At 37.2% G+C, this 26,485-nt stretch overlaps 1 protein-coding gene across 1 annotated transcript; it reads left to right on the top strand.

The window, feature by feature from the left end:
- Positions 1–269: 269 nt before the first annotated feature.
- Positions 270–26,485, top strand: LOC141642296 (vacuolar sorting protein 18). Its single transcript, XM_074451068.1, has 23 exons — positions 270–793; positions 2,023–2,235; positions 3,489–3,628; positions 4,692–4,787; positions 5,530–5,597; positions 6,877–6,978; positions 7,376–7,520; positions 7,904–8,047; positions 9,043–9,162; positions 9,911–9,967; positions 10,926–10,985; positions 12,128–12,235; positions 12,844–12,983; positions 15,900–15,978; positions 17,677–17,739; positions 17,936–18,066; positions 19,594–19,699; positions 21,826–22,014; positions 22,364–22,591; positions 22,697–22,852; positions 24,653–24,814; positions 25,374–25,493; positions 26,100–26,485. Exons 1-23 carry the CDS (start codon positions 631–633, stop codon positions 26,271–26,273), a joined length of 2,964 nt encoding a protein of 987 aa, XP_074307169.1. The 5' UTR covers positions 270–630; the 3' UTR covers positions 26,274–26,485.

Raw genomic sequence — 26,485 nt, 5'->3', positions numbered from 1 at the left:
TCATAGAACAATTTGTGTACTTTGTATTAATTATAAAAAAATAGAAAGTATTCCCTCCTATTCAGAATAACTGTCTCATTTGCCATTTCCGTCTATTCACATAACTGTCCCATTTGCCGTATTTGGACATGTTTTTTGACTTTTCTACCCTTGACTCTTTTCTTTATTTACCACATCAACCACCCCTAAACCATCATATTCAATACTTTTCATTATCTAACTCCTAATTCTTACCCCTATACAATACTTTTCATCATTTTAACTCCATTTCTTAATTTCCGTGCCATTGTCCAAATAGGACAGTTATTCCGAATAGGAGCGAGTAGAACAATAATGGTAGTCGAACACAACCGCTAATCCAATCCAATTACGAGTACTATCTCATACGAACACCCTGAATTTCTAAATTTCTACGGTACTTTCCCTCTGTCTTCAACTATACACGTTCTTTATCGATCTCCCTCACTCTCCTAAGTCCTAACCAACATCATCATCTTCTCACATTGATCACAGCTCCACCGCACCACTAACCATCGCCGCCCTTCAACTGGACCATCGTTACCGTCACCGCCACCACCAATTGGACGGCGCTGCCCAATCGCCGTCGTTTTATATAGTTGAATTTCATCCATGGATTTCGGGAGTAAGGTCTTCGACGTCGATCTCCTCGAACGTTACGCCGCCAAAGGACATGGTGTCGTCACTTGTATGGCCGCCGGTAATGATGTCACTGTTTGGGGAACTAGTCAAGGCTGGATTATCCGTCATGATTTCGGAAGCGGAGAATCCTATGGTTATTCTCTCTATTCTCTCTCTGTTTACCTTTCATTAAATTACGTCTCTCAAAGAATAGAAAAAGTAAACAAATGATTAAGATGGAAGAATTATTTGTTAGGAGGTTTTTGTTTGATGTATAAGCTAATATTTGACCTCAATTGATTTGATTGAGTATGATACAATTGAGATTCTGGATTATGAAAGAATAAAGCAGCGTTGCTCATTAAGCTGATTGCTCTTTGTTTTATTGTGAAATAACGGTCGTTTGATGCAACCTTTACCGGGTAAGACTGCCTTCATCCGAATTATGCCTCATGATTTGTGGAAGTCCTTGTGACACCGGAGTTTGTTTTTGATTTTGCTTACTTTCTACTCCCTCCGTCTCGGTCATTTGTTGTCCTTTGGTTTTGGCACGAACACCAAGGAAAGAGGAGGGGGCCAATTAGTAAATGACAAGTGGATCAAATTGAGTCTAAATGATCAAATTGCTCATCAAGTTTATTCTTAAAATAGAAAGAACAACAATTGACTGAGACACCCTAAAATGGAAAAGGACAGCAAATGACCGACCGGGACAGAGGGAGTACATTATTCCGTGATATCATGGTTTTGGAGGGGGAGAGTCCTACGGTTGAAGCTATTGTATGGGGAATTATAGATGTTCGATTGATTACATGTTGCTCTATAGTGCTTGCTTTTGCTTAGTTCCTAGTACATTATTAGTTACGAGAATTCATGGTTTTGGAAGTGGAGACTTCTATGACTGAAGCTAATGTATTTGTATGGGGCATTATAAATTGTTGGATTACATGATTTCCAAAGCCGAGGTGTCTACAGGATTGTTCTTCTGTTTTATGGATTTTGACCGGGATATTTAGCTATCTTTGCTGCTGATTTATATCTGATGTGTCGTATGGTTTAAGAGCTACTCCTTTTGTCCATTATCAGCTGGTTGACATCTATATCGATCATAGATTGCCATAGCACTTTTACGTTCAATTTACAAACGTTATCTTTGTAACAAAGATGTTTTCGGAAAACATTATGAAGGAAAATTACTGTCAAATGTACTTTCTGTAACCACGTAAATGCACTTGGATGGAGGACTACCTCTCTAGCGTTGATCATGACGCTCGCCACTGTGTTTTGTATAGTTTCACTAATTTGTTATGGAGTGAGTACGTCCAGCAATTTGTTGTTTATGAAACTGATATTAAGTTTAGAATTCTTTTTTATTGGAAATAGGTACTGATCTATCTGGTGGTAGAACTGGAGAACAGACTATACATAGAGTTTTTGTGGATCCTGGAGGAAGTCACTGTATTGCGACCATTGTTGGTGATGGAGGTGCTGAAACATTTTACATACATGCAAAGTGGAATAAACCTCGTGTGCTGAGTAAATTGAAAGGCCTGACTGTGAATACTGTTGCCTGGAACCGACAGCAAATTACTGAAGGTAGGTGCTTTTGTTCGTATCAATTTCGTTTCTCTCCCCTTTCACCAGAAGCGTTTATGATCTTGTTTTTTGGATGGAAGATAACGCCTACCTTAATGGCTTGTTTGGATGGAGGGAAGGGGAGGCTTAGTTTAAAAAGCTCGCCTAAGACACGCCTTAGTTGAGGCACTAGCCAAAACACCTTGGTGCATTTTAGGTGCGCCTTTTAGACGGCTCACCTAACGAGGCTAACTAGTACGCACTTTCCATATCTTTTTCTTCTAGACCTTGATTATGCCATTTCTTTTCCCCATTATTCCTAACTTTCACGCCTTCACATGTTAGCCAACTTCAAAACTCCTGAAAGGGGTATTGTTACCCAAAGTTCTATTTGGAAAATAAAAATTTGTTACAAAACTTAGGGCACCTCGCATCCAAAAGGCACACGCCTTTGCCTTGAGCTTTTTTAAACTAAGAGGGGAGGGAAGGAAAGGAAACAATTTCATTGTTTGGTAAACAAATAGCCTTCGGAAGAAAAGGGAGGGATATGTTTTCCCCCCTTCACAAAAAATAAAAATCCCTCTTAACACATGAATTAGTTAGAGGAAGAATGGATTGCTATATTTGCCTTCCCTCCCCTCCCTCGTAAAATGCTATCTAAGCGCATCTTAAGGTTTATTGTTTTATAAACGTGTGAAGCTCCAAATTGAGAGGCCATCAAATGGAATAAGAATCTCTAGAGGGTGTGAGATAAATGTGTGCTGAAAAAATTAAAAGAACTTTAAAGGTCACTTTTTGATTCCATCAATACGTAAGTTTTCCATGTAAACCTGGAATATCTAAATGTTAAGGACCTTAGTTTAGAAAAGTGCGCCTCTGCCTAAAGACTAAGGACGCCTTGGATGAGGCACTAGCCAAGACGCCTCGGTGCATTTTAGGTGCCCCTTTTAGACAAGGCTCACCTAATGTGGCTCACCGGTACACACTTTCTGTATCTTTTTCTTCTAGAGCTTAATTATGCCGTTTTTGCCCATTATTTATAACTTTTACTCATTTACATGTTGACCAACTTGAAAACTCCAAAAAGAGGTCTTGTTGCCCAAAATTTTATTTGGAAAATAAAAATTTGTTGAACCTCGCGCCTCTTCAAACTAAGTTAAGGACGCCACAGGGGCGACATTCTTCTACCCCTTTTCTTTTTTGGGGTTGGAGGTTTTGGAGATAGTTTAATTTGTTCCCGTAATTCTTATTTACTTGCCTTTGCCCTGATGTAGCTTCTACAAGAGAAATTGTTCTTGGCACTGACAATGGTCAACTTTATGAAATGGCTGTGGATGAGAAGGATAAAAAAGAAAAGTACATAAAGCTTCTTTTTGAACTTAGAGAACTCTCAGAAGCTTTTACGGGCTTGCAGGTAGCTTTGTCATCCTTTCCCGTCACATTGGGCATTGTGTCATAACCGGTACATGGTTCAGATTTCTATTTCTTGATTTATTTTATGGAAGGACATTACATGCAAGGCATCATTTTTACTGCACTAATAATCTTTGGGTATATGATGACACACTCATCTTTCAAAATCCTGGCCGATGTGTATCGTATCATTGGAATCGGAAGAAGCCGATACATGTATCCTGGTACGTAAGGACAAAGTAAAAAGATAAAAAATTCACCTGAGTTGGCCGAGTTATATCGCTAATCAGCCAACTAGGTTTGGTATGGGCCAATGCGCCATGAAGGGCCCAAGATGTTTCTCAGGCGAAGTTTTTTTATTTTTATTTTTATAAAAGCTTTATTTTGGCCTAATTGTTTTTTATAATATGGTAACATTTGTCAAACCTTTCTTGCACTCTTTTTTTTTTTTGTTTTTCACATTTTTTTACTCTTTATTTTACAACCTATTAGTTCCTTTCATATTTATTTCATTTCACTAACTTTTTGTTTGTATCGAGCTTTCTGTGTGCGAATTATCGGACTCATGCCCAAGCGGTTTCAAATGATGATTCATGTTAGACAACCCCAAATCACTGTGAGACTAGGACTTTGTTTTTGTTGTTGATAATATTTGTCAAAATAGTTTTTGTAACTAAGATGATGCGAAATCGACAATAGACACTTAAAATAGCGGGCTTTCTAAGCTTCTAGGGACCTGGTGGCACACAAAAACTTACTGCTAAGTACTTGACTGTTGACTCTTCTCTCGGTCTAAACCAAACTTGATAACTGTGCTTAAGTGACACCAGTGTTCTATGTTTTTACGATATTGTTCATCCATTTTGCTATACACAGAATAGTTTGAACAGCAATTGCAACCACCCGTTTAGCTATTCACTAAGAAACTTTCCATAAGGCTTTAACTATGCCTATGTGTTTTGTCTTGTTCGGGTATATGAGAATTTGAGATGAACTTGGACAAAACAAATTGATTTGTGATTAGAGCATCATTCTAACTTATTTCTGTGATTGGCTTTTCATAGATGGAAACAGCCAATGTGAGCACTGGGACTAGGTACTATGTGATGGCTGTAACTCCGAGGCGGCTTTATTCTTTTACTGGTATTGGGTCGCTAGAGGTAACTTCTGCTGAAAAATCTCCTATTACTTCTCAATCTGCCACACTTGGACCTCATAAATTATATACTTCAAAGTTATCTGTTCACTACTTCAGTACAAGTAGTGGTACTATAGCTTACTATGCAGTACTTATACCACTTTATTGACTGAACTACACTTTCTTTGTTGTACCGTTTTAAAAGGCCAGGACCCATCAGCCATAAAATAGTCACTCATTCAATCCAGGTAGGTGTGATAGTTTTTCGTTAATGGCTGACCTTTCAATTTAATCAAACAAGCAACTTAGTCACCATAAAGTTCAGGTAGTTTTGTTGCAGAGAGATAAAGGGCTTGTTTGGATGAGGAGTTTTGGAGGGAAGGGGAGGGGGAGGGGGAGGGGGAGGGAGGGATACAAAATCACTTGTTTGGTTATCATTTGGGGTAGGACATAGGAGGAAGATTGGGGTGGGGAGTACAGGTATTTGGTGGGATCATTATCCCTCCTCCGAGAGAACAAAATCTCTCCCCCACAGAAAATATTTGGAGGGAAATTCTGTCCAAACACCCGTATTCTATTCTCCCTCCCCTTCTCTTCCCTCCATTTCCTTTCCCTCCATCCCCTTCCCTCCCCTCCCACTTTTCTACCCAAAAAGTGCCTATAAGGTAATGATTCAAGGCATATTTGAGCTTGTATGAATATGCTTTCTCTACTGGAATTATTGTATGCTTCATCAAGTATTCAACTCCACATTGTATTTATAGGGCGTTTTTGCCAGCTACCTGGACCGAGCTGTGCGTTTTATGGAGCTTCCCGGTGAGAATCACAGCAGGCAAGTATAAGATTCTAAAGTTACATTATCTTAGAAAATACTCTCATACTATTATCTATCAAATGAAATTCTCATAATTTCGTGGTGCTCACCTATGGTTTTAAAATTAGGATTTAAACTTTTGATTGTCCTTTCTGTCTTCTGGCCTGAATTTATATTTCTATTCTATGTTGTTCACACATTCACACTAGATTCATGGTTACGTTTTTAGTATCTGATAACATTTGATCTGAACCTTCTATCAAGCCACAACCACAGACTAGCCGAATTAGATTCATCACAGTTATATGACTATGTAAATCTACGATTTCACAGGACACACTCAGTGTTTTATGTGAACTTTGAAAAACTTTCTGTCAATGATTGTAAAATTCACGGTATTAAATATTGGTTGAGACACCGCATTTTGAGGTACATCACCTACATTTATGCCACAAAAACCAAGTTTAGGCCACAGCCAATTCTGGGTTTAAGGTGAAACCGATACATAATACCATCGTAGAGATCATGTTGCTGTTGGCAGCTAAGTAGGGTAAACACTTGGAATGAATTTCTTTTGAAAGCCGCCTTTTAGCGTCTGCGACCACGTGGATTGGCCAGGGTCTTCTTCAGCTAATGAGACCTTGATCTCGGTTTGCTAAGGCTAGTTCCCTTCCTTGGTAGTCACATATTCTTTCTTATTGGATACAAATGGTATGAGTTGCAGCTAGGTTACTAGAAGTGTGTCTCTGGCAGTTCAACACATACGACATTACTGAGAGATGGCACCATAATATCTAAGAATATTCAAGTGACCATTAGCTTCTTTTTTACCATTGCCAAGGTTTCTATGCACATATAACAAGGTTCACGCGTTGAATTCTTAGCTTTTTTATACACAAATTGATATGAAAGACCACTGCAATAACATTTATGTAATTGAGGGTCGTGATACTTTGGTCCTTGTGGCCTCTATTTTTTGTTTAAACTTTTAAGTATGGCTTTTTAAGCCTCTTTTAACTTTTGCTGGCCATTAATGAGTTGTCAAAATTCTATTACCTTGATGCTTTTCGTTTTAAATTTAACCTTGTATTTCTTTTTTATGTTTGTGACTATGTTCCATGACATTTATCCCTAAGACCCTAACTATGTTTTACATCTGTATTCTTCGTTCTTGGCCTCTTTCGTGAATGTTGGCGTCTTAAAATCTTATGTTGCTAGCTTGTTTGTCAGTCAACTTTTAGTGGGTGATTTGGCATGCTGCTGAACTTAATTGATTTCCCATTTTTTGTTCTTGTAGTGAACTGCACTTCTTCATTAAGCAGAAAAAAGCTGTTCATTTTGCTTGGCTATCTGGAGTAGGAATCTACCATGGTGACCTGAACTTTGGAGCAAGCCACAGGTGGAGAAACCATTAAAGCCTTGATGTTTTTATATTTGCCCTTTTGCAGAAATTTATCTGTGTAGGTCCGATTACTCTGCAGTGCTTGTTAGGGTTTTAGATTTGTTTCTAGATATTTACTAGTTTCACCTTCCTGACATAGCACTGCTTAGAATCTATTCCATGTTCTGCTGCCTGCTGGGCTATTCAGAATTTCAGATGCTTATTAGATTCTCTGAAATTTATAAACCGTTGGTAAATATCATAATTCAATAAGAAAAGTAAAAATGGCCCATATGGATGAAATAAGTTTAATGAATGAAGTAGATATTATCTATTATACAGCATTATGTTTTTCTTCTTAATGCAGCTTTTGTGTTCTCATATTTTATAAGATGTTTTAAATTTTCGTGTGTAGTTCACAGGATGGTGATGAAAATTTTGTGGAGAACAAAGCCCTTTTAGATTACTCAAAGCTGTATGATGGGGCTGAAGCAGTGAAACCTAGTTCTCTGGCAATCTCAGAATATCACTTCTTGCTTCTTGTTGGCAATAAAGTCAAGGTTGGTCTTTGCTACGTCTAGAACAATTTTGCTTTCTGATGATTGAGATTCATCTGACAATGGGAAGAGTCACTTTTGGCGGTTTCTAGGCATTGGATTACAATATACTATGCATGTGTTTTGTGACTGTCCTGGCCTCAATGTCTATATTTTGATTTAGCAAATCAGTTGTTTTTCTTTTCCTATTAAAACTAAAAACTCGTCATGGTAATCCCTCCATCACGTTTATCTATCTATGCTTCAAATGGGTGCCCTATTCTATAGTGCTTGATGCATTCAGCAGGCTAGTCACTTCAATGTTCTGACTCCCAAAGATGAGCAGGGTATTCATTTCTTGAAGGTTATGTATCTATTAATTTCCTTATAATGCCTGTGCCTGGCAGGTCGTGAACCAAATAAGTGAACGGATCATAGAGGAACTTCACTTCGATCAGACGTCAGATTCAGCTTCAAAGGGCATTTTATGTCTTTGCAGTGATGCTTCTGCAGGCCTTTTTTACGCTTATGACCAGAACTCTATTTTTCAGGTATGCAACCATTACTCGTGGGCTGTGGTGAGTCCAGGAATTGACACTTGGCAGTGATGTGTGTGTGGGGGGGACAAAAAAAAAATATTTGTATTAGGGCTGAAAAATTAGTAAGAACGCTTCACCTAAAAATTTGTAAAAAAGGCTACTAGTGGGCGCCGAACCTCAAACATTTTTCAGGTATGCAACCATTACTCGTGGGCTGTGGCGAGTCCAGGAATTGACACTTGGCAGTGATGTGTGTGTGGGTGTGTGGGGGGGGGGGGGGGGGACAAATTTTTTTTTTTGTATTAGGGCTGAAAAATTAGTAAGAACGCTTCACCTAAAAATTTGTAAAAAGGGCTACTAGTGGGCGCCGAACCTCAAACTTCTCTCATCAAATTACCACTGAAGCCAAAGAATTGCTTGAAACGTGTGGGTAAAATATTAATGTTATAACAAAAAACTGAGAAGTAGAGGTAGAAAATTAGAGTAAATTGGTAGCACTAGAAGTCAAACCAGCGAATACTCTGTCGTGGTGATAAAAACTGGCAGAGAGTACCACTGAAGCATGCTATTTTTTGTGATTCCTTTGGAAAAAATTATATTTCTCCATTTTGTTGAGGGACTTTTGATCTCCAATGACCCATCCCAAATCCGCCAATGACCATAACATACTGTCATCATTCCTTGGGTACTAGCCTAATATGTTCCATGTATTTCCTGACTACTCCCTCCATTCAACTCCACTTTACAAGTTTCTTTTATCACGTTTGCCAACGCAGCTTTTACACGATAAATATCATTAGCTGCGTATTTGCAAAAATTATAAAAGTTAGATATTTTTAATGTACTCTTAAAGACGAATCAAATAAGATCCCACATGAATATATTTTCACTTATATATCGAGAGAAAATTGAAGTTGAATGTCCGCTTGTGAATAGTGCGCAAAATAGAAAGTTGCAAAGTGGAGTTGAATGGAGGGAGTATTGAGCAACTGAATCATATATATCAGGTTTCTGTCAGTGATGAAGGCCGAGACATGTGGAAAGTTTATCTAGACATGAAGGTGTATGCTGCAGCTTTGGCGAATTGTCGTGATGCTTTGCAGAGGGATCAAGTCTATCTAGCACAGGTGAAGTGGTCTAGTGTTCATTATAATAAGCTGTTAATTTCCACTTCAGTGACCCTCATATCTTTCACTCGTTGGCAGATCCATAATTATCTCCGGGGTTCCAATTAATATCTAAAAGCTAACTTTACATAAAAAAGTAAATTTTATTTTATTTTTACCTAAAAAATTAGTCACAATACACAATAAATTAGTTTCTGGTCTCCCGGGTCCTTCTATGTGTATCCGCCATAAATTTTATTTTATTTTTACCTAAAAAATTAGACAAAATACACAAAATATCACTAGCATTGTTCTGTACTCTTCTGTTGCCTTTAGTGAAGATTAGATTTTGATGAAGTGATTTTATAATTTTGTTATCAGGTTTACCCATGCCATAAGTTGTCATTAGGTAATCTTAAACACATCTTTGCCTCCTGGGCTAGTGATATTATGGTGTTTGTAGAAGATAAATCAGTACTATAAATGATATGAAATCATGCACCTATCTGTAATCACACTCTTCTCTTCTCCATCATTTCCAATTTGGTGCCTGGAGATATGGGCTGACTGCACTTTGGTGTCATAGATTTCAACGATTTCATTTTATGACCTAGGTTTGAACACTGTCACTACAGTATCCAAAACCCCCTCACAGAAGTTGAATTAGTGAAACCTCAAGACAGTGAGGTGGAATTAGCTAAACCTTATGGTACCAAAGGTGAGATTTTCCTATTTTTTAGGTATGTTCGTGAACTTTTTTTTTTTGCAGGCTGAAGCAGCTTTCTCTTCCAAAGACTTTCTCAGAGCGGCATCTTTCTTTGCAAAGGTCCACTATCACTGCCTTTACATATTTCATCGGAAAAGTTTCTGAATGTATTTCATTTTGATTTGACTATTAGGTATTGATTTGACTATTAGGTATTAATAATGTCCTATGCAGAACAAGCGGATTAAGCGGATGTTACTTTTGTAAGTTATCACATGGGGGGAAAGAATGAAAGAAATAGTTGATTTTTTTTTCTTTTTCTTTTTTCCTTTTTAATCTTTTAGTATAAGCTTGTTATAGATTGTTCTGAGCAACCAATTCCTGGTTACCTGTGAGTTCTGACTCATTAGTCAGTCATCCAGTTGTTAGGCGTTCCTCAAATTCCCCTATTCAGTACATCAACTTCTTTCTGGCTCCCTTTCCAAGACAATAAACACTGTTTTCTCTTTCTTCTCTTTAATTGTATCGTGAGTCCCTAATTCCTAATTTCATAGTCATCTTTCGCCCTCCACCCCACTGCTGTCTAGTCATTATTATCATCCTCACTATATTCGTCTTAAATGCAAAATATTATGCGACAACTTAGCCCTTTTTTTTAGCCAGCAAAGTTAATGTGATACATATATAAATTAATATGTTGACTCAAACACGTTAGGAATTTAGAACTGCTATGGTATCAATAACCGTCATGTTATGGATAGATGAAGGGCGTATTTGGATAACATTTGAGGAGGGAAGGGGAAATAAAGCAAGGGAATTTTCTTTCCGACCTTATTTAATAACCAACAAAAGGAATTTATATATCTCGCTTCCCCACCCCCATGCCCTCCATCCAAACAAACCCTAAGATTGGGCCTACATTTTGTCTTTTCTGTTTCTTTTGGCATCTTTGATGTTCAGTTGTTTTTAAGATGTATGTTCGAAGGAGTATGTCACGTCACTCATGATTGTTTTTGTTTTTTTGTTTTTTGGTACGAATGTCACTCCCTCATGATTGTGAATTAATTGTTTCCTGCAGATCAACTATATTTTATCGTTTGAAGAAATCACCTTAAAGTTTATCAGCGCAAATGAACAGGTAATTCTGCAATTTTCCAGTGTGCACTCTCCACGCCATCTGTTAATTCAAGTTAACTAAGAACATAAATGTTTCGAGAAGCCTGAAAAATGGCATCGGTAAGGAATTTGTTGTTCTTCTATGTTGTAATTGAAATTTACAATTTGGAGTGGTGCTCAGTCAATGTTGTTGTTGTACTCCAATCCAATTGTCATTCTTTTTTTATCAGAGTATATGAATTGCAATGTGAATTTATTCCTTAGCTTGAGGCCAACCACCAAGTCGACCTTTTATCATTGAACTCTTCCTCCCCAGCTGACAGTCCACAGCTTGGTCTAACCCTTCTACACTGGTCTTTGTCCCCTCATCTGCACCTCCTGCCTTCCAACAATTTTCTCTCTAGCTCAACCTCTCGACTGCCTTCATCCGCATCTCTCTCATACCACTCACCTTCCGGTTGCTCAGAAAAGCCCCTTTTCTCAACCTTACCTTACCAAATTAGACTTGTTCCGGAGAACAATAGGTCAAGGACTCGTGGGTTAACATTCCAACCTCTCCATCTTACTTTTGCTTTTAAACCATTTCATCTCGTCATTTCCACGTTTGAAAGATATTTCAAGACTGGAAATTGTGTTAGCCAACACTTTTATGAAGAACACAAGACTTTCTCCTTAGTTGAGACACTCACTGAGTTCTTTAAGTTGCGGTTTTTTTGTATAGTCATGTAAAAAATTATTATATTCGTCTTTCATCTTGTCTCTCGCTAATATGGAAATCATAAGGCGGAGGAGTTTCTGTAGGCTACCTTCTGCTTGAGCTGAAACACCATGGTTGAGACCACGGATGTTTAATGAAATTTTCTTCCAAATGCCTTCAACATTGGGAACGTTAGAGCTCATCTTTTGTCCCTGGTTTCTTTCTCCTCCTATTATTAAGTGGGTTCTCCTTGTAGCCTGAACCTAGAGGGTGGAAAAATTATGGGTGGCAGAAATTTTGTCAATGTTTGACCCAAGTAGCTTGATCGACCCATTTTTTAGGGTGATGAACCCTTTAACGACAAACCTGAATCGTGATAATCCTCTATCATGCGTTTATGTTTATTTCTCAAGTTGTGATTACATACACTCACTGGCTTGTTTTTTTTTTTTTTCCTTCCGTGTCAGGATGCGTTGAGGTTCTTTTTAGTATGCAAGGTTGACAGCCTCTCGAAAGATGATAAATGCCAGATAACAATGATTTCCACTTGGGCTACAGAGTTGTATTTGGATAAGGTTAGCATTGTTGTCTCATCCTTTATTTAGAAACTTTCTTATGGCGAGATTTGGTCAGTTTAGCAACATTAATGGACTATCTCAGGTGACTTTGTTAACATTAGATAAGACCAACTGCGACCTTTAGACAAGGAAAAACTATGCTTACATATCTCGATAATAACTACGAATATCCACTAAAGTTTACTGTAAGCACACATCTTGACTTCCCGAAATCGGGCTTAGGCAAGATTAAAACAAGAAAAGAGTCTTGTGAGATAAGTTCATGCCGAGAAATTGAACAAGAAAAGAACCTACATGGAGTTATTTTTCCGGTCAAAACCTTATCAGCCAACCTTTTTTAAAAGAAATTAAAACCACCTTGGTGTCAAATCCTGTTTTCAGAATTATCAGGACTTTAGGTGCGCCTCTTTAAAAGGGCGGTTGGAGGGGAAGGGGGAGTGGGGGATGACAGAGAAAAGAAGGTAGGTCCTTATCTTTTAATGTGCCAACTCTTGTATATTCCTGTTCTGCTTTTACTGCACTATGTTGTCTGATAGCCAAGAGCAAAAAATTGCGCCATACCTGTGTAGCCGTATCATGTATTTGTATCCTTCCCAATTTTATAGATCAACCGGTTACTCTTGGAAGATGATGCATCAACTGATGGCAGTGCGGAATATAAATCACTTATCGGCGAGTTTACTGATTTTCTGAATGATTCTAAGGATGTCTTAGATGAAGCAACAACGTTGAAGTTGTTAAAGAGGTAAGAATTTCATGCCTAGAGAAAACGAAAACTTTTGTGCATCGAATGTACTATTTTGTCTTCATTGTATGATCGTAGTACAAGTTTGTTAAGTTTAGAAAAGTCATCCTGTAGTTATTAAAGAAAAGAGTTAGGGAGTATATATTTGTGTTATGATAATTATTTAGCTGTTTATTTTTGGTTACGCAAAGAGTGCTGGTTCTATAGAATCTATACCGACACATTTTACTCGTAATTCCCGTCCCATACTGTGCCAAATGTAAGCTATGAATCCTACCCCACTTTTACTATTGAGAAGATTAAGATTGGTTAGAGGGGAGACTGCTTTCTTAGTAAGTTAGTTATTTGCTTAGATTGCTGACAATTCCGATAGAAGGTGCTCATCATGGTTTCTTTCATGATAATGTCACTTAAATGCTGGCTCAGTAGTGACAAAAATCACCTTTTTTCTGCTTAGGAATTGCTAAAGTTGTTAAATTACAAGAATTTGTAAGATGTCTTTGTAGTTTTTGTCGTATTCTCCGCTAAAACATTCTTTGACATGTGAATGAAATTTCTTTCCATTGAGTATTATATTCATATGATGAAGTTATAGGAGCGGGTAATCGAGCAAAGGCTTAGGAGATGTGTAGACATCTCGGAAAACCAATTTGGATTTATGCCCGGGAGATCGACTATGGATGCGATTTTTATCATGAGACAGTTGATGGAATACCATCGGGACAAGAAGAAGGAATTACATATGGTTTTTATTGACTTGGAAAAGGCATATGATAGGGTACCAAGAGAAGTACTTTGGTGGGCTTTGGCGAGAAAGGGTGTGTCGCGAAAATATATTGACCTCATAAAGGACATGTATGAGGGGGCTAGTGCAAGTGTTCGCACTAATGTTGGGAGAACGGAAGAATTTCCTATTACCATCGGGGTGCATCAAGGTTCCGCACTTAGTCCTTTTCTCTTTGTTATAGTTATGGATGAGTTGACAAGGGATATTCAGGACGACATCCCTTGGTGTATGATGTTTGCTGATGATATTGTGTTGATTGATGAGACAAAAGAGGGGGTGGAGAGAAAGTTGGAATTGTGGAGGCAGACTTTAGAGACTCGTGGGTTGAGGTGTCAGTTCACTACACTAAGGTGGCGGAGTTCACTACACTAAGGTGGCGGGGTTGAGATCGACAGAGGCGGGGAGTATTATTTTCGATGGGAATGTTGTTGAGGGTTCGGATTTCTTCAGATATCTAGGATCTATTATTCAAAAAGATGGGGAGTTAGACGGAGATGTGGCTCACAGAATTAAAGCGGGATGGTTCAAATGGAAGAGTGTTTCAGGGTTTCTATGCGATAAAGATATGCCCCAAAGATTAAAGGGAAAATTTTATCGCACGACAATTAGGCCTGCCCTACTTTACGGCTCCGAGTGTTGGGCCGTGAAGCATTGTCACATTCAAAAGATGAGTGTGGCGGAGATGCGCATGTTGAGGTGGATGTGCGGACATACAAAGAAAGATCGGTTAAGGAATGAGGTGATTAGGGAAAAGGTAAAAGTGGCGCCAATAGAGGACAAGATGATGGAAAACTGACTAAGATGGTTTGGCGATGTGAGAAGGAGACCTATGGACGCACCCGATTAGGAGGCGGAGACTTGGAGAATGAAAAAAAGGTCCCTAGAGGCAGAGGAAGACCGAGACATACATGGTTGAGAGTGATAGAGCACGATATGAGAGTTCTGGGGCTTGAGGAGAGTATGGTGACGGAGACGGCAGAGTTTTTTTGGCAAACACTACCTAACATTTACATCATTTACAAAAATACTACCTAACATTTTCAATTTTGCAACAAACTACCTAATGTTTTTAAAGTTTTGTCTAAAACTACCTAAAGCCAATCACCCTGAAATATGTCTTAATTTTCCGTCTTTTGACCTATTTCACACGTGATAAGTCTTTGACTATATGTTTCCCTACATATATTTCTCACTGTATGCATTTTTTCCTTCCAATACACAAAATAAACATATTTATTTCCCTCGAATTACCTTCTTTCTTTCTCACATTAATCAACAATTAAAGAGAGTAAAAGTATACCTTGATCAAGTAGGGGAAAAGATGGGCTAGAATTAGTGGAGAGTGAAGAGATTATTAATTAGTTGAGAGTGAAGAGATGAAAGAGGAAAAACGAGATGGGTACATTAGAGGAAGAGGGTTAAACACAATACTCATTTGAACAACTTCACACGTGTGAATATAGATTAATAGTCGGAAAATTGACTTAATTCATCGGTGATTGGATTTCGGTAGTTTTAGACAAAAATAAAAAAATATTAGGTAGTTTGTTGCAAAATTAAAAATGTTAGGTAGTATTTTTGTAAATGATGTAAATGTTAGGTAGTGTTTGCCAAAAAACTCTTTTTTATTTAATTTAAAGAAATTAAATTATTTATTCTTCTCTCCTTTATTACATTTTTTTACCAACCACTTTCTTATAGATTTTACCTGGTTCATTCCGGATCCTTAACTCTATTTCGGTTTTTAAAAATCGTTTTAATCTTTTCTCTCGATTTAAATTTTAAGTTTTTATACAAGAAAGACGGAATTCGATTTTTAAAACCCCTAAGTTTACCTTGACTTTCCATTACATTTTCGTTCTTCCTTTTTGTTTTTCATCTTCCCTTTTTTATTCGCATTTTGAGGCGTGCGTTCACCCATGGACGGTTCGAAAGGATGATTCATGTCAGCCGACCCCAAATCATTTTGGGATTAAGGCTCTGATGTTGTTGTTGTTGAGTATTATATTCATATAAGTTATTGTCATGAAGACAATGTTTTCTTTCGTCGTGTTTTGAAGTGTACTGATATCATTTTTGTTATTTATGATGCGTTGTTTTTCAATAACTAACCAGCACTTGTTGTTCAGCCATGGTAGGGTTGATGAGTTGGTTACCTTTGCGAGTCTGAAGGGGCAGTATGATATTGTTATTCATCACTATATTCAGGTTAGTTACTACTTATCATATATATATATTACATCAACAACATTACCCCAGTGCCTCAATGGCTCCCGCAAATTGCGGGTTGGGTGGGGGTGGTGGGGGGGGGGGGGGGGGGGGTACGCAGTCTGACCCGTGTGTTAACAACATAACGCAGTCTTACTCTTGTTATCATATATACATTGTTTAGCTTTATCATTGTTTGAGAAGCACTAGCAATGTTTTTCTGAGTATGGAGCAGGTCATGGGCTGTGTGATCGGGGTATTTGAAAAACTAAAGTTATTAAATCTTTATATCTGTTTGTCAGGGCATTCTGTGTCACAGCGGGGTGTGCATTGTCGCCATTTATTGCAGCTTATTTTTCCGTATTGGTTGTATAAGTATCGGCCTAGTGTTAGTTGTTTTTTTATTGACATGATACTAAATCTAGTTTGAGTCTTACTCTGGATATTGTGGCTTGTCCGTGATTGTTTTGTCATACGCGTGTCCAATATTAGCATACCACCTTAAATGCAGTCACGATAACCCTTTGTAACCGCGGTTTGAAAACAATTTCATGGCCCTGATTTAATACCTTTTATATCCGCTGAATATTGACTAATTTTTTGTAGTGGCGTGTATAGAAAAATGTCTGAGATAAGGCGAGAATTGCTTACATAACAGCCCATACCTCATATGACGCGGTTAAACTCTAGTGCCATGCAGTCATGCACTGACTCGCTGTGTTGTAAATTGTAATAGTTCATAGAGATCTCCTAGTTGTTTGTTTAATATATATGTGGCAAAAAATAATAAATATCTCAGATGTTCTAGGAAGTCTCTGCTTTGGTGCTTCAGGTTTGAGCTAAACTACTTTGGTGCCATGAGATTTCACTTATTCAACCTTTCAACTTTGATGACCTGTCATTGGAGCAATTTCTCACTTGGATAGCTGGTAGTTTGAGCAATTTCTTGCCTTAGTCAATTACAGTATAACACATTCCAAAATCTTCGAAACTTGACGTTTTTAAGCATAATGAAGTCCAATAATCGAACTTAAATTAAATGTATATAATTCTGTGAACTTTCAAAAAATGAACAAAAGAATATTTTATAATGCTAAAAACATTGAATGATGAAAATATGGTACCATTGCACTTAATGTCACCCAAATGGAGAATAACCCATAGCTCGAGTCACCAAAATGAATTCAGTGGAACCTCATGGGCACGAAAGGGTGTAAATAGATTTCAAATGAAAATCTTAGTATGCTTTACTTAAAAATTCCCATAAAACTGTAATTGAGTTCACAGTCTCGCAACCTTCACTGATCATCAATTCATTCCCATAGCTTTATGGACACAAATATTCGAAAAGTTGGTAAAAATTACAATCTAAAGATCATGTAAGATTGAAGGAGAAGTTCGATGAATTTGGGACAGCCATATAGGCTGAATTATGGGAATTGTTTGTGGTGTTACCAACCACTCTAACTTACTTGAGAATACTGCATACTAATCCTGTTACTAACTAAGCTGATTGTTTCAATGTCTGTCAAGTGTCACCTTTGTAGCTAAATCATTCTTCGGGATACTGGAATGTTTAAAATTAATTTGTTGGACTTGTATATCAACTTGTTTGGAATGCATTGCAGATTTCTGTATATGTTTGTTAATTTTCTAATTATAGACTGTCTATCTGGTTGTCTTATTTTCTATCCCTAGCAAGGAGAAGCAAAGAAAGCCTTACAAGAACTCGAAAAGCCTGGTATTTCGACAAATCTTCAGGTATAGGATAAGCTACTTCTCCTTTCACTTTCACTTGAAAAATTGTTGATTGGTTGATGTGCATTACCTTGTTTTTGTTTTTTGATGTTTGACAGTAATTCAACCAAATAATCCCTGTTGCCTGGTAGTATAGTGCTTTCTTTTTATCTATCTGAGATTGCTGACAACTTTAAATGGCGATTTTTTGTTGATGCAGTACAAGTTTGCTCCTGACCTAATCATGCTCGATGCCTATGAAACAGTAGAATCATGGATGACAAGGAAGGACTTGAATCCTAGGAAATTGATTCCTGCCATGATGCGTTATTCAAGCGAACCACATGCAAAGTAAATTTGGCTTGTACCTTTGTCGTTAAGTGTAGAACTGTCTACATTAGGTCCCTTGTTTTTATCCACCATAAAGCTCAGTACCAAAATTTTGTTTCTGTTGCTCCTGAATATTGCAGATTCATTTTTCTAATTTTAGATTGATTTCTTTTGTTGATCAAGAAGCCAAACTGGCCATTAGGATTATCTGAAAGTCCAGTTGTAAATTCCGGTTTAGAGTGGACCTAATGGTGAAAGTGATGGAGATGTGTATGCTACATTGGATGTGTGGCTGTACAAGAAAATATCATTTGAGCCATTGAGGAATGAGTTTATGAGGAAGAAACCAGAAAGGGGTTAAATTATTTGAGGATAAGATGTGGGGGGATTCCATAAGATGTGGTTTAGCCATTTGTGATGGTGACCAAGGGGTGCTTCGATGGAGAAAATTGAAGGGGCAAATTGAATTGTAAGGGGCCAAGGCATCTCATAGGAACTTAAGAGTCTTAGAGAGTGGTGATTTAGATACATAGTTGATGCAGATGATAAATTTTGACTTATTTTGTCTTACCTTTTTTTTATATCTCTCGGAGTTTGCTTCTCATCTTCTTGGGTGTTCTCTTTCGTAGGGTTTCTCCTGCTTTTTATTATTTTTTTTGGGCACATGCTAAGGTAACTAAAAGGAAATTTTAAGAAATTAAATCATGGAAAATTGTACAAAATCACTTTTTCAAATTTCGATCATATATTTAATGCCCAACTTTGATTTTCATGTTACTTTAACATGTGACCTTGGGGCACATGTTAGAAACCGATTTATTATTATTATTATTATTTTTTTTGCCTTTGTCTTTCCTCTTAGGATTCGCTTGGGATCTGAGTAATTATTACTTGAGTAACAGTGCTTAAAACAAAAAAGGAATGGACAGAAATTGGTGGTTACTGGTTAGTGATGGTAGTGGTCTAGCGGAAGTGGAATTTTCTGCCTTTGTCTTTCCTCATTTCGATCTTCCTCCACCACCACTATCCTCTATTTACTTGTTCATTTGAGCTCTATCGCCCTGATAGTTACCCCTAATCCATGCAAGCCCATAGCGTGCTTTGAAGGATTTCCTCAAACTTAATTTTTATTTGTTTCTTCACATTATTTTCCCATTTGCGGATGCCTCTTTCGTAAATTTTTTCTTCGGTGTCTTTTTTCATATGTTTTTCTTTGTTTTATCGCATCACAATTACTGTTCCATACGATGGTTTCTGCTTACTGACTTAAATTGTTTTGACTGACCCGCATCAATGTCTTTTCTTGTGCGCTCAAGAATGGGTTTTTACTATATCCAAAGACTTCGTTGGTAGTTTAATTTAGATCATCTTCAAGACCATTTAGTTGGGTACCATTGGTGGAAAGGGATTTCAAGACCTCATTCCCAGTTCATGGGTCATTTTATCATGTTCACATCCTAGCATGGGTCATTAATCCTGTTTTGTGCTTGATTTAGAAGTTAAGTTTATCGACCCTGATCTGTGATTTGGTTTCTTCTTATGGTTCAGGAATGAGACACACCAAGTCATCAGATATCTGGAGCACTGCGTACATAGTCTGGATAATGAGGATCCTGGAATTCACAACCTGCTGCTTTCTCTGTACGCTAAACAGGTTATATACTTGGTTGAGTTTTTGGATTATCAGTTAGTTCTACTGAACCTTCTACATTTTCTTGCCTGTTATTGTTCAGTTACTCTGTAATTCACAAAAGATCTGATAATTCTTTTCCAACAACTACGTCAACTGTTTTATATGCATTGTAAAGCAACTTGTACACTTGTTAAGCTTTTTACCAGCTCTGGGCTCCACTGCTCAAGCTTCTCTTTGTCGCCCTATGCAGTTGGGCTTTTGAAGGCGTGGGATAGTGTTAGATGGGAATATATGGAAGGTCTGTCGCAAACTTTGCAAGTTCCATCTCAGTCCACAAAGTAGTCGATGGCTTGTTTTTCAACCCCCTCTTTATCTTTTCCTGGTTAAGTTTAAGGATGGGGTCCCCCCCCCCCCGTGTTTGCTTTTTATACAAAGTACTTGCGTAGAATCTGAGGTTGTGGTTACTGGTATACTAAGGTTCTAATTGCACCCTAGGTGCGCGTCTATTCCTATGACTCATCTTTGTTTCACAGACGACTTGTTAATGGTCTTCATTGAGGAGCCATAGGATACTAAGTTCATCCTTGAAGGATTCTCCACTTTTCCAAAAGCACGATCCGTACTAGGAATGTGGACAAATCAGCTATTTATTTTGATGGAGTCAGAGATGATGTCGAACAGGTGTCAGGCTTATCTTTTCCTGAACTTCCCAATACTCATCATCATGGGGCTTCCAGTTTGCTTCATAACAGAATGCCTCCAGTACCTTGAGATTTTTTTTTTCAGCCTAAATCTATACAAATTCAGGGTTAATTCACTTAATTGATTACATCAATTGGAATTAGGCTGCTATTGCTAAGTTTAGTTGAGTTGTCACTCATGAGGTTGATTTGCTTTGGATGATGAAAAATCCATATAAAAGGTAGTGGGTGAAATTTAGGTGTAGAATGAAGTCTATATTTAGGTGTCAGATCTGCGGGGATGTTTTAAAGCAATGTAGACATGATTTTTTTGTTGCTTTCATTTGATAAGATTGTGCATTGACTGAGAAAGGATTCAGTTATTACTATCAGATCTGTCAGTAAGGAACTAAGGATAGTAATTTAGGTGAAGATATGAGCAGCGGTTAGCAGAAATATGTAATTAGCTTGCTGATGGGACCAGTATTCTGCTCTGGGCTGTATTTAGTGATGATACTCCCTTTGTTGCAGAAATACTTCAGTTTTCACATTTGTACATAATTTAGGAATACATAGCTAGATTATAAATTGAGGTTAGTGATGTAGTTTCATTTAAAAAAAGAGACACAAATGTTACTTTCCAACTAAAACCTTTTTTGGAAGATATTCTTTAATCACCCAAAGTCCCAAATAGTGAAAAAATGAAGTTAATTCTGAATCAAAGTTCGAATTAGATTCCTACAAAAAAAATTGTAAATACCTTGTAGCTAAGTGAAAAGGATGGAATGGGGTCTTTGAGAGTCAGTCACAATCGCTGAAGGCTGAACAAATTTAAATGCATAAATGAGGCAAGGAGGAAAATTATGAATTTTGATGTTATGGTGTAGGGTGCTTAGTAACAAATGTGATTACATGAATGGAGTTTGAGGGGGTGTTGTGGTGAAAAAAGATTTTGTCTAGAAATTTTGGTACACGGTCCTGTTTGATAAGGACGTGTTCGTAGTTCTATGCTTAGGTGGTTTAGATAGGAAGATGGTATTAAAATGCTACTCTACGTTGCATAGTGCCTGTTATGTTACATAATTTCAAGCTGTCTTAAAATTATTTACTGATATATAGGTCCTACTGAAGAACACTAATATTTCGGCCGCCTCAATGGATATTTCTTATTGCCGTCACTGTATCAACTATATTTTACCCATTTTCCCTCGATTTTTAGTATCTACGATTCCCCATGCTGGCTCATGTTAATTGACTGCAGTTTAAATCAGGACAACGGCTTTGTTTTTACTTTTGACGACTAGGTGATACCCTTATGGACGTTTGAGTTTGGTGGAATTTTCCTGTTTTTCTGTCAAAATTGTTCAGTGTGTAATGTAATAGATGTAACAACAATGGTAGCAATAGGGTGTGGTTGAACTGATGATGAGATTACTGATTGTGGTCATGTCTATTTTATCTATTCAGGAAGATGATAGTGCTCTTCTTCGTTTTCTACAATCCAAGTTTGGCAAAGGGAGAGAGAATGGTCCGGACTTCTTTTATGATCCCAAGTATGCTTTACGTCTTTGCCTAAAGGAGAAACGAATGCGTGCCTGTGTTCACATATATAGTATGACTTCAATGCATGAAGAAGCTGTTGCGCTTGCTCTGCAGGTTATGCATACCATCATTCTCTTAATTTCTGAAATGCTGGATCCAATTTTTCATTGCTCTTTTCGATGCGGCTATGTAGCTTGTAATGTGATTGAACTACTTTGAAGCTATCTTTTTATTTTGTTCATAATTTGTGTAGCACATTTAATCTGCACTCTTTGTATTTTATTATTTCACTAACTTGATATCTATACGTAAAAATTCTCTCTTTTTGTAAGACATTTGATGTGCACTGTTTGTATAATTTGTCAAAGTTGTAACATAACAATCGAAAAACGAAGTAACTGACATTGGCACGTTTTGCAATCTCATTAATGATTTTGGTCATTCTGACCATGATGTCTTTTAGGTTGACCCTGAACTTGCTATGGCTGAAGCCGACAAGGTTGAAGATGATGAAGATTTGAGGAAGAAGCTCTGGCTCATGATTGCAAAGCATGTAGTAGAGCAGGAAAAGGGAACTAAGAGGGATAATATACGAAAAGCAATTGCTTTCCTGAAGGAAACAGATGGCCTGTTAAAAATTGAAGATATTTTGCCATTCTTTCCAGACTTTGCCCTAATTGATGATTTCAGGGTATTGCTCCAGTTCTCTTGCTCTTTGTTAATTTCGGCTTGTCATAAATGAAGATCTTGGATGGTCTTTTATTGCCAAGACTATTTATGTGATCCTCTTCAACAGGATGCAATTTGCTCTTCTTTGGAGGATTATAACAAGCAAATTGAGATGCTCAAACAGGAGATGAATGATGCAACACGTGGGGCAGACAACATTAGGAATGATATCAGTGCCCTTGCTCAGAGATATGCAATCATTGAACGTGATGAAGAATGTGGGGTAAATATTCTCTCATTAATTTTGGCACACTTTTGATGCTCTTTTTGATGCTGAAACACGATGATTAAATATATTGTGTTTTGGAAACTGTGAGGCCTTTCAACTGCTTATGTGCCAGTATATTAGAACATATTAATGCTTCGCTTTAATGGTATGTACACACGTTTACCCGGAAATGATGTTAAAATTTCTTTTGTCATCAGCTATGAAAATTAGTGTAGACCCTGTGAGTGCACAGTATGTATAGATTACGAAGTATTACTTTTTTGGTATATTATTTATAGTTTTTCAATTGACAACTCATTAATTGGCACATTTCCCATTCTTATATTTTCACATGAGAAAAAAAAATTTGAAACTGAAATCTTAATCAAGAGAGTTAACTAATGTTGTGAGATTTATATTTTAGTGATTTTTTATATCTCGAAAGAATGATTTCATTTTATAATTTTTTTATCAAATTATTTAATGAAAAGTTGTGTCACGAATATAATTATATTGTATAATATTTTTTTTTTTTTTTAATGAATTGATATAATAGGCTTTTATTACCAATAGTAGAGTTTTCTTAAATTGAGCATTTTGGAGGGAAATTTTTCACTCAAAACTTAGGGTGTGTTTGGATTGAGGGGTTTGGAGGGAAAAGAAAGGGAGGGAGAGTAGGGGATATGAAATCTCTTGTTTGGATAGCAAATAAGGGTCAAGGGAAATGGAGGGGGAGAGATTTGGAGGGATCTATTTTCCCTCCTCCAAGGCAAATCAAAATCTCTCCACAATAGGCAAGATTTGGAAGGAAATTGTATCCAAACACCCACTCCCCATTTGCCCTCCCCTTCCCTTACCTCCCTTTCTCTTTCCTCCTTCCCCCTCCCTTCCCTTTCCCTCCACTTTCGCTATCCAAACACACCCTTAATCTCTTAGTATATAGGGGATGTGATGGATAATTGTATGATGGATGTCTCTTCTGTAAACTTATAGTATTAGCTAAAAAGCTTTGCGCTAGTGATTGAAGGTATCACCAGTCTCTATGAGAATTGTATATTCTCCCAGTTTAGTTTTCACATTCTCAGTCAGTTGTCAGTAGGCCTTGCTAGGTACTGTCTCAAAATTATGGGTAACACATGTAAAGGTACTGAGATAGTTGGTGCTTTAAATTTGTAGAATCGCAAAAACACGCAGAATCAGGTACAAGTATCTAGTAGCTTTTGTTGAAGTTAGTATGCGCATCATTCAAATAGACCATTAATGTGGAATTTTTAGTTAGCTTTTAGAAATTCTCACGTTTACCCACTCGTTTATGGACAAGGGTGGCTGCCTTTGGACTTCAGCTAGATGCTTGTGTGAGAAGTGATGTTCACTTATAATTTACTTATATTCTACCGAGTAGTTAAGGATTTCAGCTTGAGCCTCAGATGGTTAATCTCCTTATAGCATGATATTTGAGGAAAGATAGTTTTCTGAATATTTATTTTTTTGTCAAAATAGTGATTTATGCAATAACAATTGGATGGTTAAACTTCTAGTTAATAATGCAGACTTAAATCTATTGATGCTGTTTCTTGTTTTCTATGCGTACCCTTTTTAAATGTAAGGGAATTCTCACGGAATTATCATAGTGGTGTTTATCTATTTAGTTGGGGTATGCCACTAGCATTGATAACAACTATTTATGATGTATGTGCCAAAGTCCAAACCGTAATTGTGAATCTATAATCCAATGTCAAGTTGGAGTAAAATATGGTATAGCTTAGCATTTTCAAAAATTTTGTACATATCCTTCGTCTTTTTTATTTATTTTAGGTTTGTCGGAGGAAAATCCTATCAACAGCTGCGGATTTTGGGATGTCAAGAGGCTACGCATCAGTTGGACCAATGGCTCCTTTTTATGTCTTTCCATGTGGCCATGCATTTCATGCCGAATGCCTGGTTGCCCATTTAACAAGATGTACTGACAGGGAACAAGTAAGTACAAGTTGGATAGTCTTGCATAATCTTGTTACAGTTGTGAGACTCTGCTTCTTTCAAAAACATGTTTGATTAGGTGTAAGGATTCATGTGTGTTCAGGGCGGACATAACAGAACATCTTTGAACTTGCGCTATTTTGTCACGAAATTTGCCAGGATCCACCAAAAAAACACAAATAATTGTGCGAGGGGTCTTATATATGAGAATAACCCGTTAGCCATATTACTACATGAGAAATATTAAAAGATTTGGGTTGGTCTCACACGTGAGACCATCTCATTCTTAATCTCTACCTTAAAAGTTCCTCTATTAGTAAAGAGTCACCTAAAAGGATGTTGAACCACCTGAAATGTACTTCCTCAAAAGAAGTTTCGCCTTAACAGGTCGACTTTTTTTATTTATTTAGAATTACCCTCACTTGCACTTCATGTGTCATCTTCAGTTAGATCTTTTTGTTTGCTCTGCAAACTTGATATGGCTGGCCAATCTTATTGCGAATACTCTTGTACTATTTTGGTCTCTGTGCCCCGACCTTGACCATATACAAATTTGCAGGCTGAACGGATTCTGGACCTACAAAAGCAACTGACCTTAGTCAGCGGTGATACTAGAAAAGATTCTCATGGCACACTAGCAGATACAGAATCTGTTACTAGTGCAAACCAAATTGATAAGGTCTGATCTTTTTGTCCATCATACACATACTGCTAGTGCTGATTGTTCATAGACAAGACAATAGTATTAAACCTCGGTTAGGTTATCAGGTCATGGTTGCGGTATCAGCCATCACGGCAAAATCTCGATTAATGTAAATAGTTTTGTGTCAAAATGTGGTCGTCTTAAAGAGCTTTACGAAAATGCCATGTTTCGGTGTCATGACCTTGATTTAATAGTGTTAATACTTAATACTATGAGTCAAGCACACTTGCATATTCCATTTCCAGAGGAGCTGTAGTCTCACACCTTAGTGAGGGAATATTATGGAATAAAGCAAAATGATTTTCTAAATCGTCCACGCTTCTTATATTGTGAAGTATTCGAGTTGGTCATGCAATCCTCCTCGGATGCATATTTAGTGTGGTTTTTGAAACATTGACGGTCATATTTTTTTTTTCCACGAGTACGCTTTGATCAGATAAGAGGTAATGCTCTTGTTTAACTAGGCACAATATAGAGCATTAGCAAAAAGCCAAAGATTCTATAATAGCGTAAATCCTATTTGGTGCCCTATCCTTTATTTGGTTTACTAAAGTGGTTTTTTTTTTAATAAAAACTTGGCAGATTCGCTCTCAATTGGACGAAGCAATAGCTAGTGAATGTCCATTTTGTGGATTTTTGATGATTAAAGAAATATCATTGCCTTTCATCCAAGCCCAGGAAGAACAAGAGGCCAACTCATGGCTGATTAAACCAACGAGTTCTACACTTCAGAAGAGCATTTCTTTGTCCATTTAAGCATAGATGTATATTACCCACAAGATCATTTAAGTAATTAAATGAATTTTCTCCTCATTCCAAATATCTTTTAAAAAAACAGTTGTGAATAACCTTGTCTGTTTGAAATTAATTTTTCATATCTTTATATTACATTTTACAATAATTTTTCATATCTGATCCGAAATCTTTGGTTTTGGTTTGGATATAGATATTAGAATTAAAACATTTGG

This window comes from Silene latifolia, chromosome 2, assembly GCF_048544455.1.
Source record: "Silene latifolia isolate original U9 population chromosome 2, ASM4854445v1, whole genome shotgun sequence".
In the NCBI taxonomy this organism is placed as follows: Eukaryota; Viridiplantae; Streptophyta; class Magnoliopsida; order Caryophyllales; family Caryophyllaceae; genus Silene; species Silene latifolia.
The sequence above is the reverse complement of the archived record's forward strand: the minus strand, read 5'-3'. Positions and strand labels throughout refer to the sequence as shown.